Source organism: Thermobia domestica, chromosome 4, assembly GCF_964235325.1.
Source record: "Thermobia domestica chromosome 4, izTheDome1.hap1.1, whole genome shotgun sequence".
In the NCBI taxonomy this organism is placed as follows: Eukaryota; Metazoa; Arthropoda; class Insecta; order Zygentoma; family Lepismatidae; genus Thermobia; species Thermobia domestica.
The window spans coordinates 315744977-315762297 of record NC_137457.1 but is presented as its reverse complement, the minus strand read 5'-3'; the positions used below and the strand labels follow the sequence as shown (position 1 = coordinate 315762297).

The 17321-nt window shown below is 35.6% G+C and overlaps 1 protein-coding gene across 1 annotated transcript; it reads right to left on the bottom strand.

Annotated features, from left to right (window-relative positions):
- Positions 1 to 438: 438 nt before the first annotated feature.
- On the bottom strand, positions 439 to 16177 carry LOC145684339 (putative G-protein coupled receptor 139). Its single transcript, XM_081756541.1, has 2 exons — positions 15725 to 16177; positions 439 to 7554 (listed from the first exon to the last, which is right to left on the bottom strand). The coding sequence occupies exons 1-2, from the start codon at positions 16119 to 16121 to the stop codon at positions 6296 to 6298; spliced, it is 1656 nt and encodes a 551-aa protein (XP_081612667.1). The 5' UTR covers positions 16122 to 16177; the 3' UTR covers positions 439 to 6295.
- Positions 16178 to 17321: the final 1144 nt, after the last annotated feature.

Below are 17321 nucleotides of genomic sequence, written 5' to 3'. Positions count from 1 at the left end.
ACACGGTGTTTGTCGAGAACAAAGTTCACTTGGCGCGAGTTGGGATCGAACCAAGGACCCCATGCACCAGAGGTGTACGCTCTACCACTGAGCCACCGCGGCTTCTATTACAAATGAAAAAGGAAACGATAAAATTTCAACATGGTTGGTTTGATTCACAACGTCCTCCGACTCTTAAATTAAAGAAACACGCGAATTAAGTTTGTAACGAATGAGTTCTTTTCTTTTTTAAAAACAAAATTAACGTAAGACAATGACAAAAGTCAAACATGAATAATTTTCATAGCAGTGTTGATAGTGACTAAAAAAACTGCCTTTCCAACATTAGGTGCAAGCGAACTGAGATAAAATGTATATTTTCAAGATACTGTAGCTTAAAAAAGTTTCCCACCCTGTCAAGATTAACAACATGTTTTCCTCTTCTGCAGTGGCAAAGAGGGCCGGAAAAGGGGAGTTAGTTTTGATTGCCTATCAGCTAATCTGGAATGAATTATAGTTAATAATTTTGTAATGTTCTGCACGGATATGCATGAAATATGTCCTAGTTGGTGAGATTATATAGTAGGTTAGGTTCAGCTAATGAATGATTTGTTTTTGTACCATATACGTATACAGCGTGCAAGTGTGTTTCTACAGAAAAGTATTTGGCACTTGCTGTTCTAGAACCGAAGAGACACAGTCACCTATTTTGCCGTGTATAACGCGCAATTCTTTAAAGGAGATAATAAGGACGTGCATTATACCTGAATAGCACTAATTCCTTATCTATATAAATGATTTTAATTCTCAAATTGTATGGTTGTATGTTAAAACTACTACTGAAAACAATAATGACATCCTTATATAGATTACTGGTAATAGCCTACCTGCTATATAACATTTGCATTGTTAAGCTTACTGTTGTAAAGAAATCAACCATTGTTGTCTAAGTATGAACATACGAATAACAATGTATTATTAATCGCAGAGTAAGTACTGTGATAAGTATCTTATAGATCGACTTCATTAAACGCTATAGTATAAAGAGCACGTAATTTCTGTTTGTGTACATGACGCGAAAACTTTTGCAATCTACGTGTGACTGGCATTTTGCAAAAGTTATTGCAGACAGGGGCGGATCCAGGACGGACTTCTGGGGGGAAGGTTGTAATACTGCTACTTAGGACTACTTTTAAGAGATCTAAACTCTAGGATGAGTTTCATTTATATAAAAAATAATAAAGTTTTCTCTTCTGTGGGAAGCGGCGATCACCCCGATCGCCCCCCTGAATCCGCCCCTGGTTTAAGAAGAGAATTTTAAGCTAAAAAAAAGTTTAAGTGTGCTGAATATTATAATAATAGAGCTGCCGAGAGACACATTGAACTTTTTTTTTCAAGGAAAAGTGCTGTAAGTTGTGGAGCCAACATGAAGAAACAGAAACTTCTATATGGTAACAGAGAAGGCACGAAATTAACTTGGTTTGTTAATTTTTTTTCTCTTTACATCCAAAAGAGTTTTTGTGCATAAAAATTTGTCGCAAAACTTGACTGCGCATTATACACAGCAAAATACGGTGTGTATATATACACTTATGATGGAATTTTTTAAAAATATTTCATAAATATAGTGTTATGAAATAACCACTAGAAGCACAATTGGCGCAGCGAACACGTTCCCTTTCAATCGCACTGGTGTATGGCAAAAGCGCACTTGTATAGCATTGTGTGTTATGAAAGAGGGAAACATCAGCAGTCCCATTTTCGCACTTTAAGTGACCATGCACGGTCATTTAGTCCCTCTAAACCATATATATTCATTAATCAAACTTGTAGTTAAGGGCCATTCTTGTTTCCTAATTAAACTTGTCATTAGTCCCTCCAAGAAAACAAACCGGAAGGGTCCTTCCTCCATGAACTAATGTCCCAACTTTAGATGATAAACTACTAATTTGGTTTGGTTATAATGCATGAAAGTATATTTTCCCGGTATTTGTAATAATTAAATTTCGAGTAGTTTCTTTAATTTTTTTATGTGTTACTTGCACTTATTTCAACGATGTAATTCATTTTCTAAACAAACTATATCATAGGTGCTATTTAGGAACAGAAACATTGTTAATTTGTAGAACTCTTTTGACTAATGTACTGTAAAATAGAAATCATTATTAGTAATTACAAAGGGAGAGTGCCTCTTCATCCTCCAGGTAATTTAGGCTAGTTTTAGACGGAACTATTTATCGTAGCATTTCTCGTAGCAGATGTGCTGCCAAAAATCGTATAATATTCTATGACATCAAAGGTACATGGTGCTTTTACACGGTAGCATTTTGCTAAGCATCTTGTCGTAACGTAGCAAACAAATCACTGGAGTAGAGCGCAATTATGGCTCCGAAACTAAAGCGTGAGATAGCTAAAGTTATAGTGGTTGTAACAACAGTTCTCGCCGGTTATATTATAGAACGAAAACCACAAAGAAGTATATGGACAAAGAGCATCCCTACTCCAACTCATTTTTCTTTACTACAATTCAATTTCCCGCACAAAACAAAGGGCATGGATATTTGACACAAAATCTTTCGCTTCATTTTAACACACCATGGCGCTGCAATCGGACCAGAAATGCTGGGGAAAATGCTGCGAAATAGAGCAGGTTATATCGTCAAGAAATGCCATAGGATATGCTATGGCATGGGAAATGCTATAGCATTTGCTACTTTACACGGTAGGATATCGATGATACATACGATTTTTGCTACGAGAAATGCTACGATAAATGTTTCCGTCTAAAACTAGCCTTACCCATTATGCTTGGAATATTCGTAACAGTTAAAACACGATAAATGATATTGTTTTAATGGATATCTCTTTTACTTAGTAGAAGTATGTATTTTATGTGATTAATTTATAGATAAACATGTTTCGCGTAGACACAATTAAATATATATATATATTATTTCTTTATTTTATCAAGATTAACCGCGCAACTGAAATTAAATCTGAATAGCTTATTTTAATATGCGGATAGCAACGTGTATCGTATGAAGTGTACAGAAGCCTGATGTCTTTATATCGTTTGTACTTTGGGCCGCGGTGGCTCAGTAGTAGAGAGTGCACCTCTGGTGCTAGGGGTCTCGGGTTCAAACCCTGCTCCCGCCATGTGAACTTTGTGGTGGACAAACACTGTGTGCGTGGGTTTTCTCGGGGTTCTCCCGTTTCCTCCCACTTTCTTTATTCCACCATTTCATTCATTACTCATCATCACCGTCTCCTTTAGCCTAACCGGCATAACCGTGGGACGTAAAACTCAAGAATTTCATTTCATTTCATCGTTTGTACTTTGTGTTTATAAGATTAACATTTCCTACTCCACTTTCAGATAGATGTCCGCATGAATTTATAAAAATAATAAAAACACAGCATTATTCGAAAATATAATGGTCTTTTAATTCATTAGTAATATTGAGCTTTTAAATAGTTGATATGTTTTAACTGAATGCTAATCTGAAATCTTGTTTGGATCTTCACTTGATAACATTGTTTACGCATTGAAACAAATAGCAGGCGACTGCTTTTTGCCATACAAGTACAAAACAAATGACTGTTCAATTGGCAACGCGCTAGTGGCTGGAATCAGATAGATAGTAGGGCCAATTGTGCCTCTAGTGGTTACTTTATAACTCTATGGTCATAAATCACTTTGCATCATGACTTCCTTCCTTCCCCTTGTGGGCGCACCTGATCATACCAAAAAAAGTGGTTCTATTTCCTTATCAAAGGAACTAAAGAACATACTTACATCTTAAGCCATGAGGTTAACGTATACATTCATGAACTTACAGGAAGAAAACGTGAGGACGGTTTTTTTTAAATTACGTGTAAGGCTGTTTTTTTTAATTTTATAAATAGTGAATACCTAATACCATATATTACATATAAGCACTACAGTGTCAATAGAGAGAGTACATTTACTTAGCATTAACATTAAGCAAAACAATAAAAACAATTAAGATATTTAATTGTATTTAATTACCCTGTTCTTTATATATATGTTTTTTGGTATTCTTCATTCAAAAGTGTTCCTTTAAAAATACAGTGTTATACTTTTCTTGACTAGTTGCTAACTGACAATATACATAGTTACTACATTTCAATAGTATTTACAGATAGTTTTACCTGAAAACGCTCAGGTTTTTTTTTTTTTGCTCTTGGCATTAATATACAAGCGTACGTAAGTGTATTCGTGCGCGGTAAAGTACTGTGTGCGCAATACAATAACTATACTAAACGAATAAATACTTAAGGCTATTGTATACTGGCAATATTTTAAAAAAAAGTTCACTATTTTATATGGGAAACATTTTCTTTTTCCCCCTTTTGAAATATGTTAAAGATATATATATTTTCTTATTGTTTTACAATATTCTTATTTTAACAGGCCCCATCACGGCGAAATTAAAATACAGTTATTTTACAGTAATTATGTGATTTCTTGAAATAGATAAAAGATAATCGAAAAGTGAAACAAGAGCTCGCTAGACAATATTATTTTACATGAGATACGGTTATTATGACTCACTTATCTGCTTTCGATTTCCAGTCAGTTAGAAAATTGGCATTTATTTTCGCTTTCTAAATGGATGCAAACAAAAAAAAATACTAGGCGACTTGTGATAACGGTACTTCATGCAAAATAATATTGTCTAGGCCGATCTTGTTCCACATTTCGATTATCTTTTATCTATTTGAAGATATCAAATACTGCACTGTACATAATTACTGTAAAATTAACGGTATTTTAATTTCGCGTGATTAGGCGTCTTAAGTACTTGTTGATAACGGCTTAGATTGGAGCACTTAATGTTTGGAACGTACAGCTCTTTAACATAAATTTCTTTTGCATGTGCATAAGCTTCTCAAAGAAACAGAGAGGTAAATGATAAATAGAACCTAATCAAATTTGTGTGAGATCAATCGTACGTATAGCTACTTTAAACTGCTTTTCGTTTAATATACATATACCTATATGATATATAGTAACTTAAATACTTAATTGTTCTATATGAAAAGAAAGAACTTCATACATTATAGAATATTTTAAAAAAGCGTTGAAAGTAATGTGTCTGCAGCGTAGGGCTTTTCTCGCGTTCACTCGAGCAGACGGTTCTACCAAATAGAAAATTTATTGGTAAAATACGATGTGAAACATTTTTGTGAAGGAATGAGAATGTGAATATAAGTAATTGCTGTCAGTGCACAGTGTATTGAGATGAATTTTGAGTGATAGTGAAAATATTGTATGTGTAAGTGTGCTCTTTCACTATCCGCGCTTACGCGTATACCTCTCGTCACTGACGGGACGTCCCGTCGCCCGCTCTATACGAACGCACTCCCTGCTGCGCTCCTACCTTAACTCGGTTAGATAGCACTCGTGCTTTTATTGGCCACCTAGCACAATTGGTTCGTGTTTTATGCACTGTAGCTTCTATGCCATTCGTCCGCAGTGTATTTATACTCAGCTCTCCTAAAGTCAATCTACAAGTAGTAATGGAGCTCCTCATTTAGTGCATGCTCTGCTGAAATACAAAGCTCTAACATAACCTGAAAACGTACGAAATGTGTCAAAATTTGGTAGAAACGTCTGTTCGAGTAATACCTTCTTTTCTACAGTATTTCTGTATCTTATATACAGATTTTCCAGTATCGGACCAAATTACTTTGTGTTGACAATTTTTCTGGCGTGGTGTTTAAATTTTTCTGTTCAAACCACAATAACCACTTCAACAATCATATACTACTTCCGATAACAAAAAGTGAAACGGATTATGTCTGCTGACTTTTATTGCTCTCATACCCTGGCAACATGTCACTTCTTCTAACATCCTCTTCAACATCTCGTAATTACAACAGCAAACAAATTCAGTAGCTCTTCCCTACGTTTTACTTCCATTACATTCTACATTCTTTTCAAACAAAAAGAGGAAAATATTTCCTCATTCCTATCAATAAAGAGTTCACTTTCATGTTAAAAATTTATCCTCCTCTCACTTACTTATACTGAAATAATACATGATATCAAAACAAACATTATCCATTCTTTTCAACGAGGAAAAAGGAAAAATTTTCCCATATAATAATTCAACAAACTAAAAGTGAACGATGGTCTCAGACATTGTACAGTCTCAAGCCTGTGCAGATATTTAAAATATGATCTCTTGCTCGAATACTGAGCATCGTCAAAATACATATTGATGTTTTAGTAACATATATACACACATACATACACACACACATACAAATACTTTGTATCCTTTCGGCTTCACACTGTTGTGTACTCACTGTCCACAGAATGTTGTTTACTGGAGGCTAACACAATACTTTCACCATCCGTAACGGTGATTTGAATATTCGTCGGTTGTTGATGATTGGAACTTCTCCAAAATCTCGGAACTCGCCATGCGCGTTTGGGTAAGTGCAGGCAAAGCAGGGCTGAAGAAGATTTACCAACTCTTCCTCCATCGTTATGTCTACCATTTCGCTCCGTAAGACCTACACTTTCTCTACTCGGCGTTCTTCCCCGCGAGGAGGATTTGGACAGAAGAGATTGGGACCTGGGGAAGTCGGATCCACTACGTCGTACAGCGTGATCTCTTGAGACGTACGCCGAAGCATGACGTTTGAGAAGTGGAGTACCTCCACCTGCTGAAGGTGTGGCACCACTACCACTGTTATTAGCAACTAGAAGACCGTTTTTGTCCATCATACACCCTGCATTTGTTCGATTCTCACTGCAAGAACTTCTGGAGACTCTCATGGACACACCTCGGGTACTAAATCTGGGAGAACTTTCATCCATGCTGCTGTAAATAGTGTTGTAATTGCTGACAGAGTGAAGAGGGCTTTTCTGTTTGTACCACCAGGGCAGGAAAGTCAAAAGGAACGTCCTTCTGTATTTGTCACTAAACGCACAATACAGAACAAAATTACAAGCTGCATTGATGGCAACGAGGAAGTTGAAAATGTTACCAAGTCCGATAATTACGTAGTGTGCCTTGGAACCTTGTTCTGGCTCACAGAACGTCATGTAGATCAACGTAACAGCGGTCGGAGTTTGGCATACCATGAACAGAATAACCACAGCAATCAGTGTAATGGTAATCTTATTCTCTTGGTTCTGTTTACTGTCGCACTGGCCAGCCTGTGTCATTCGCTTACGCTGTCGTTGGCTGTAGTGTACAGCGTGAATCAAGAACGAATTAAATATAGCCAATAGGATAAGAGGGAGGAAAACGGTGATAATACTGCTTGCCCAGTAAAAGATTGTTTTGTAAGTTTCATTTTGCCCAAAGTCGGTAGGTCCACTTGACACGGCGACTGTTTCGTTCTGGTCATTGAGTTTCTCGACTAGATGCCATTCAAACGGCGTTGAAATGGTGAACAGGAAACAGAATATGTACACAACTATGATCAACATTTTGGCTCGCGATTCAGTACACAACATCCTTCCTCGCATCGGGTGGCAGACGGCTATGTATCTTTCAACTGTGAATGAAACTGTAAGCCAGATTGACGTCATACCTGAAATATAATACAAGAAATAAAATGTATTAGGAATGTAAATTATTATTAACTTTGTACAGTTTAAATAATGTACAGAATAACATTTTCACTGTAAATGACAGATATTTCGTTAATGCACAGTTTGAGAGGCTCGAACACCCAGTCTCCTCTCGTTGTAATGAGAAATGATGCCAACAATTGATTCCTCCGCCCACACAACTTATCTGTCAGTGTGTACATCAACGTTGCTTTGTGTTCATAGTTCCCAAAGCAGCCTTTGGTAAACTATGTGTACTTTATCGTGTGTAACATCGCCCTTTAAAAAGATAATAAATAAATACAAGTCACACATGTTGTAAAGCTCATTTCGAATTAACACAGTTCTCCTTCAACCTGATAAATTTTTACAGTTGTAAAGTTAAGAATATTCCTTTCTTTTAGTAAGTCTTTTCGGGCTATCAGCCGGGTGAAGTATTGACATCCGACATTTCGAATTCACACATTGCATTCATCTTTAGGAATAGTGATGAAGTGACGGGAGATGTGGACATGTGTAAATGGTTACTATTTGTGAGGCTTGTGATTGGCTGAGTGATGCTGGTTCCTGATTGGCTGTTGTTGTGGCTCCGAGAAATAACTTTGTTGAATGTCTGTTTTCTGTTTCTGGTCGGTCCATTTCAGGAATAAAAACATAACATACAACAAAGACATTTCTCGTAGCAACAATAACAGCCAATCAGGAGTCAGAATCCCTTAGCCAATCTGAAGTCAACATTTCCCTCAGCCAATCACAAGCCCGCATTCATTGCTCCGCTGCTGAACAGTTACCATATGTACATGCTCACATCTCCTGTCTCTTCGTCACTTTCCCTGAAGATGAATGCGATGTCTTCATTCGAAACGTCAGACATCAGTACCTTTATCCACCTGATAGCCTGAAAAGACTTACTAAATTCACGTCGCCAGGAAAAATTCAATTCTTTATTCTTTTCTTTCTTTTTCTTCACTGTTAGAATATATTATTTTCGCTGCTAGAAATAAGGAAGTGAATGAAAAATCTCAGACCTGTACAATGGCAGAAGGTAGTATGTTCCTAAAAACATGGCAACATAAAAAAATCTCTTACCTAAAAATAAAAGATAATTAAGAGATAAAGGCAAAAAACATTTTCAAGCATAGACCAACCATAAATCCCCACACCGAGTTTGGTGATATTCTAAGCCACCTACGGTGTGGTGACACCACTGGAGGTTTCACTAGGGGTCGGCCCCCTTTTTAATTAGGAGTGAATTTTCAAATGCACCAACTTAGTTGTTTGTACATAAAGTTTTGCTTTAACTATGCATCCTATTGCCAATAATTCCCTCCTTAACACTATCAGTGATCATTTTTACTTCAATGATGATTAACTAACCTACCATTGTAGCTCTGGCCGTCCATCGAAAAGTCTTTCTAAATTAAAGGTGTCCTTTTATACTGAAACACAGATTCACCTGCAGTAGGAACCTTTCCGTCATTTATTGAACATGGATCTCACCCTTCTTGGACAGAAATTTACAGATTGACCAGGCTCCAAGCATAAGCTACACTGGTAGCCACATCATAAGTATTCTGCCATTATTGGCATGTCACTTGCCGTAACTGAGAAGTTTTCGTGCTCCACGGTCTTCCTTTAACCTCTTCGTTTTCACATACGATTTTTCTGTTTTGGTATCGTCCATTAATTTTAGGCTTCTTCCCCCTCTCTCTCCTTCCTGCCACCATTACCTCTACCACGTCCCTCATAATACAGTTCCTTTCAAACAGGTTTCTCTTCCTCTTCTTGACATGTCTAAAATTGTTCTTTCCTCCCACACTATTTCTAAGACCCTCCTATTCATTTTCCACTCGATCCAGCTAATTCTCTCCAGTCTTCTCCACACCCACATTTCGAAACCTTCTAGTCGCTGTTCAAAACCCCATTACCTTCCCATCTAACTTCACAAAATCCTATCAAATTTGGGTTATTTTGTTTAATTTCTTCTTTAAGATTTTCCAATTTCCCTGTCTGTTACAGTACGTACGTTCCATCTCTCTATCTTAAACCTTTTGGTTATTCTTCTTTCTCTATATTTCTATATCTTGTTACTTTTCTATGCATTTTCCCCGCATTGTTACTTTTTCGTCCAATACTCCTTCGCAATACACCTCCCTTCCGGAGACCCAAATGAAGGAAGAATATTTTATTTCCGAAACCGTATTTCGGCCTGCGAAAACCATTAAACATATAATTTCTTTCTGTTTTCAGCAAATTAGGGAAAAATAGAGTGGTGGTCTTCCATTGCCTTCCACCCCGCAATATCATTAAAGTTAATCTGTCCGTGTCTGGGACTAATGTCCTAGTTGCCTTTCTAATCACTATGATTCTCGCCAACTTGGCTACTGGAGAACTGCTGCCTTCTCCCAGAACACTCCTTGTCTGGTTACTTCATTTAGATCAATTCGGTAGGGGTGCCCCGGAACGTTAAATTAAAGGTTTATGTAATTACATAAATAACCTATAAAATAAAGCATTGAAGTTAAGATATTACATAGTGGCCACAAAGTCCCGTTAACCTTTGATATTTGCTAATTTACGTTTTCCTATGATGAAGCACCTGCCCATTATGACCTCGCCGTACACGAATATCTTTCGGAAGTCTTTCTTGGGCGTTGGATTGATCGTGATAGTTTGGATCTGCCCGCATCACTTGCCTGGCCACCATGAAGCTCATACCTCCACCTGTGATAATGCGCTATGAGGGTTCATAAAGGGCACCATTGTACAAAACCGTTACGACACCACTGCCGAACGGACAGAAGCTGTGAACATGTTTTCAGTTAAGTTACACCTGCAATGCTCCGCAAAATGTCTCACAGAACCTGGTGGTGTATTATCCTTTGTCATGACAATGACGGTCGACAGACTGATCCTTTGGACACTTTATGTTTCCTATCTCAATAAAACTTCTCGAAAGCATTATTGTTCACGTCATTCAGTTCTTTCTGTGTTTTCAGAGGTAACGGGACTTTGTGGCCACCCTGTACAGTTGTTTTTTTTTAAATAATTATAATTGCAAAAAACAAAACTATAAAAATAACTATTCTTACAAGTTATCATTACATAAAATAAAATATTCAAACTAAAATATTATAGCTGTATATTTTAATAGACGAAGCAAAACATTCAAAGTGAAATATAATTATTTTAGAAATTGATTATAAGTATAAAGTGAAGGAACAGTTAAGATACAGGGTGTCCATAAAAATACTATCATACTTTGAAGTGGTACTACTTCGCTTTGGATAATCGTATTTAAATGGAATTGATCAAATTTGAAAGAAAAGCTCAAATATTTTTTACTATACCTCATAGACATTATGTGGGTGTGGAGAAGAATGGAAAGAATTAGTTGGGTCGAGCGGAAAACGAATGAGAGAGTGTTAGAAATGGTGGGTGAGAAAAGAACACTTTTAGATATTATTAGGAAGAGGAAGAGAAACTGGTTGGGACATTGCCTAAGAAGAGATTGTATCATGAGGGACGTCCTAGAGGGTATGGTGGCGGGAAGGAGAGGGAGGGGCCGAAAGAGACTACAATTAATGGATGATATTAAAACAGAAAGATCATACGCGAAGACGAAAAGGTTAGCGGAGGACCGTGGAGCATGGAAGCTTCTCAGCTGCAGCAAGTGACCTGCCAATAAAGGCAGAATACATATGATGATGATGATGATCATAGACATTGAATGTGGGCCCCACGAGTGGCAATGCAGACATCAAGACGATATTCCCATTCACGCTACACATGCTCCAACATATCTAATGAAATGGACTGGATGGCAGCACTGATACGAACTTGCACTTCTTGTAGGTTTTGAGGCAATAGGAACACATAGACACATTCCTTTACACAACCTCATAAAAAGAAGTCACAGACTGTCGAGTCAGGCGACGTCGGCGGCCAGTTGTAGAATACGATATCATCATTTCCTTGCAGGGTCGCCAAAAGTCCTTAAAACTTATTTTTTAGTAACAACACAACACAACGAAAGGAAATAAATTTATGTTAGTACATTACAGCATAACAGTACAGAAACATAAAAGCTTCCCAAGTGAGCTCCAGCAGAAACAGCAACTGCCTATGAAACACGCAACAATGAACCTATATTGACTAATCATAAAGTAAACATGAGTGAATTTACTTTTTCTGTGTTTGATCTCGTTAATTATTGATAGTGTTGTTCATTGTTGACATGCACAAAAATATTTGAGTTTTTCTTTCAAATGTGATCAATTTCATTTAAATACGATTATCCAAAGCGATGTAATACCACTTAAAAGTATGGTAGTATTTTTATGAACACACTATATTATAAATACCTTTGATATAATTATTATTACATACAAAAAAAACGTTCAAGCTTAAAATGTGTATGGCTATTTCATAAAATAAAACATACAAATAAAATATTGTAACTTCTTTAAAAATAGTTATTATTACAAAAAAATAAAAACATTCATAGCTGTATTACAATTACTTTTAAAAATTATTATTATTATTACCTAAAAGAAAACATACGCAGCTAAAATATTATGTAAATTTAACTAAACGTAAATTATTTTTTAAAATGATACACTTAGTAATGACCTTTTAGAACATGCAATTTATGACATATGTACTTCTCTTGACATATACGTAATTTGTATAGAGATTATAATGCAGTAATTTCTAAATAAATATTTTTTTTGTGAAGACATACGAAATACTCTCAACTAATTTAATGTGAGTGAGTAAGTTTTAATTACAAACGTGCAATTAACTTTGACATTTACAATTTAAACTCTTTTGTCTCTGGAATGGTATATAATTAGTTTTTTGGCAGACAAAACAGAACATTATTATCCACTAAGTTGTTAAAATGATTACTTTGTGCTGTAGTTTAATGACTTTTAATTAGCAAAAATTACAAGAAGAAATTATCTTAATAGGAATTCGTACATGTGAATAATTTCGACTCGTTGCTAATATAGTAGGGGTCAATGGAGAATAATAACCCCTTCCATCAAATTGGAAATGCCTATATAAAAGGTTCTGTACAATATGGAATCATAGCATGCAATATGTTCCATTATTATCCTTTTCCGTTCCAATTTATCTGATTTTGGAAACTATTACTGTTGAATAGTGTTCTTTCACATCCGTATTGCATGCAATTTAACAATATAATGAAAAATGGATATTGTACGAGGGTGAGTCAAAAATTATTCGCAATTTTGACTTACTCTTTCTATATTGTTCATACTGACGTCTGTCGTCGTGTATTTTATTGTTATGCTTTATGAATATGCTATGAAAATTTGATTCTAATTTCTACATTTGTCTTCCTTTTGTTGCTGCAAGATCGTGGCGGCTCCATTAGAAGTTTCGAACCAAAGAGGCACAACGAGCGGTGATCCGGTTTTTGAGGTCGGAAAGTGTATTAGCAGGCGCAATCCATCAAAGATTTTCGGCACAGTACGGGAACATGTCAACCCGCAACGGATGTCTACACACATACACACACACAAAAAAAAAAAAAATCAAAAATGGTCGCATAAATGTTACGCACGAGGAAGAAGCTCATCAACCATCTACGACCACATATGACAACAACATTAAGCGTGGACGTGACATGGTTCTGTTAGACAGACAGACCCAGATTTAGATTTGATGATGCTATTGAACATAATGGTGCCCATTGTACGTTCAGCTATTTTTTTTTGTCAATGACAACTTATCTGCAGCTGCATGCTACACGTTGCAATGCAACCAGTCCATGAAGAACGTATGTGCAGAATGGAGCAAATTAGTGATATTGTTGGGAGCAAGTTAGCAAAACGGGCCCTATTACTTACATCATAGGAGCCTACAGAATACAAAATATTGTTGATCTATGTAAGTTTTATAGATTGTTTTGTTTTATCCTATAGTTTGGAAATGTACATCCAGTTTTCTCTGTAAATTTTTGGGGCCCCTAAGAGAGCTATAGTTTGTTTAGCTTATACGTAAATCCGGCACTGTAGACAGAGGAATGACTATTGACTTTTTGTGCCGAAAGTGTTTGATGGATTGCGGTCCCTGATACACCTTCCGATCACAAAAATCGGATCACTGCTCGTTGTTCCTCTTTTGGTGCAAACTTCTAATGGAGCGACCATGACCTAACTGGAACAAAAGGAAGACAAATGAAGGAGTTAGGATCAAACTTTCAGAGCATGACCACAACAACATAATAATAAAATAAACGAGGACAGAGGTCACTATGAACAATATAGAAAGAGTTAAGTCAAAATTGCGGATAATTTTTTTGGCTTACCCTCGTATAAATGTCTTAGCAGAAAGAAATCATTACACTATGGTAAAAGAAAAGAAGAATAGTAAAGAAACAAAGAAAAGAAGGAGAGTAGAAAAGAAAGATAAAAGAACGATAAAGGGAGAAAGAAAGGATGAAAAACTAAAAATAAGGAAATAAATGAAAAAAGAGAAAAGAAAAAAGAAAATGAAATGAGTGGTAAGAAAAGAAAGAATGAAAGAAAAGAAAGAAAGAAAATGAAAATAAAAATTGAATATAGAAACCATGAAAAAGAAGCAAGAAGAAGTAAATAAGAGGAGAAACAAAGAAAGCAAGAATGAAAAATAAGCTAATAAAAGATAAGAAAGCAAGTCAAAACGAAATTAAAAGAAAATAAGAGAAAAGAAAATGAAAAAAAGATAAATAAAGATAGATGAAATAGATAAACAAAGAACGAAACGAAGGAAGATAGAAGGAAAGGGAAGAGGAAAGAAAGAAACGAATAATAAGAAAAGAAAGGGCGAAAGAAAAGAGAGATATGAAGACAAATAAAAAAGGAAAATAGAAACCATGAAAGCGAAACGAAATGAAATAAATAAAAGGAAAAGCAACGCAAAGAATTTGAAAAGAAAGTAATGTAAGATAAGAAAGCAAGTAAAGAAAGAAAGAAAAGGAAATGAGAGGAAAGAAAATAAAAGAAAGACAAATAAAGTTAGTTGGAATAAATAAACAAAGAATCAACGAAGGAAGGAAATGAAGGAAAGGAAACAGTGAATCGGTGAAAAGACGCAAAATAAAAGAATACAGAAAAAGGAAGATGAAGAACTATAAACGATAGAAAAGAAAAGCAAAGGGAAGAGAATAAATGAGGCGCCTAGTATCAAAATACGCCACAACCATTTCGCTTAGTTTCGACTAATCTTGCAAAACGTGCAGTGAAGCTCCATATAGACGCGTTCAAAGTCTCATATTTGAACTAGTTTTTTTAGTATGAAATATTAAGCTTTTAAACAAAATTCTGTCTCCATGAAACTCTTTTACACCAAACATATAACAAGTGATATCAAATATATAACTAGAGGCGCGAATTTTTCGCAATGCGCGATAAAACGAAATGCGTCAGAAGTAAGTAATTTTCAGTTTCTTGGTGTTTTATGATATTCTATGGGTATTTTCATTGGTCTCCTTTGCGCGATAAAATGCGAAATTGGCAGTTTTGCGCGAAATTTTTAATACGCGAAAATTTTAAAATATGTTTTTTTTAAAATTTGAAAAGGCCCGTTTTTCGCTGACGGAGCGATAGAACGTGACATGAACGGTGCATTTTGGGTGATTCGGACACGGCTACAAAGAACATGTTACGCGTTAGTTACCGACTTTACTTCAGTTTGATTTTTTTAAAAAATATAATTTTCTATAAGTGAAATTTACAATGTCAAGTGAAATAATTCAGTGTATTTTGCTTTTGCTTTTAGGTAATTAATAGTTTATTTCTGTAATGATCTATAAACAAAATGAACAGTTGTAAAAGTGTCAGAGAATACCTTTTCCACAAAAGCAACAAAATGAGAAACTTTATTTGGAAAATTGCGACAAAACGCGAAATATAAAAACGAAACGCGAAATTTTCAAATTCTTAGTGCGAAAAATGCGTGCCCCTACATGTAACAAGTGATATATAACTCAATTTTGATAAAAAAAAAAAATAGATTTGACTCCTTGTGATACTAGGCTCCTCAAATAAATAAAGACAAAATAAAAATGAATAAGCAAGAAAAATTATAAAGAAGTTCGTTTGAAAGAAACAATAATTATTATAAGATACCGGTACTTACTTGTGGCATCTACAAGCCATATTCCAACCCCAAAATACCGCCAGTATACATAGTTTATGCTGGTTGGTTCATTGATGTTTGGGTAGTGTTTGAGTGACAATGAGAACAGGAATAACAAATACAAGAGATCAGATACTGCTAATGCAGTTAAATATATGTTCGTAGAACTTCTCATGTTCTTTCGTGTGAGTACCACAATGGACACTACATTTCCCAACACACCAACAAACACAATTAAAGGGATAAAAATTCGCTGAATCCAAAACCTGGAGGAATCGCGGAATTGTATGTACACTTCTAGGTCTTCTACAAGAACATCGTCTGTTCCATTGTAAAAATCTGTAGTGCATCCATTGGATGCACTTATGTTCCATTGTTCTGAATTTACACTACACATGATTTTCGATAGATATCAGTTATAGCAATACTATATGCATCTCTGAAGTTATTTTGTTTTTCGTGCTCTTTTTATAAAAAAATATTTACACTGCTATTACACCGATAAACTTGGCACCACTGATTATATATTTTTCCTTTTCTTCTCTGGAGTATTTATACACTGTGTTCAGAAAGAGTTACCATAAATTGGCAAATGACCATTCGTCACAGTTTGTTGATTATGTCCTGAGACAGGCGGTAGACACTGTAAAAGAAGAAAAAATGTGTTAGAAACTTACAATATAATATTTACATTATAATAGATCCACATAGAAAATTTCCTTCAGATTGAGAATATTTCAGCATATATACAGGGTGAACCAAACCTAGGTATACAGACCCGTCTTGTATTTTATATTATTTCTTATTGTTATGAAACAGGTAGACCTAGTTTCTTTATTATTTGTTCTTAACGTCTTTTTACTTATACCTTGAGCCCGGAATAGTCGAAGGAAATACATCCATAACCCAAAATGTACTTGATCAATGCAGGGTTCTATACCTACTTTTGCGCCACCCTGTATATTATATTATTGTTGCTATGAAGTTTAATGTCCCTGTTCAGCAGCGAGGCTATATAAGACGTGAACCTACAGCTTAACGTAGGATCCGAGGTGCTGGTCAAGTTTTGACACACTATTTTGGAAAATTTACACGTAAAATTCAATATTCTTCATGGAAAGACATATTTATAAGAAAAAAATCTGCAGCGACAGAATTAAATGCAAAGCAATACAACTATATTTTAGGTTTACAAGTGTAGAGTTACTAGTATGAAACTGTGACTAATGGTATTGAAATTCATATCATTGCGAAAACCTAATTATTTTCACTACCATCGCTGACACGCGTGCTTGCTTCGGACGTGTTGTCGCACGTTCCCACCAGCTTAGCCCTGTTCTGACTCGCTTAGATAGCATTCGCACTTTTACTGGCCACGTAGTACAGATTACTTTGTGCTCCTTGCACTGCAATTTTTATGCCATGCATCCGGACGCAGTATCTATACGCAAATTGTAAAAGAATTGTAATTTTTCAATAATTTCTTCTGGTAGACCCTTGGATTTTATCTTTGCTAAATGGGGTAATGTCATGGCGCCCAGCGCAAATCTTATGGAGAACAATAAGAAGGAAATTAGTGAAAGAATTATGAAGTTTC

Coding starts and splice junctions, on each gene's coding strand:
- LOC145684339 (XM_081756541.1), bottom strand. CDS start 16,121: ATGTGTAGTGTAAATTCAGAACAATGGAACATAAGTGCATCCAATGGA. Junction 7,555..15,724: donor ATGGCTTGTAGATGCCACAA/GTAAGTACCGGT, acceptor ATTATATTTCAG/GTATGACGTCAATCTGGCTT.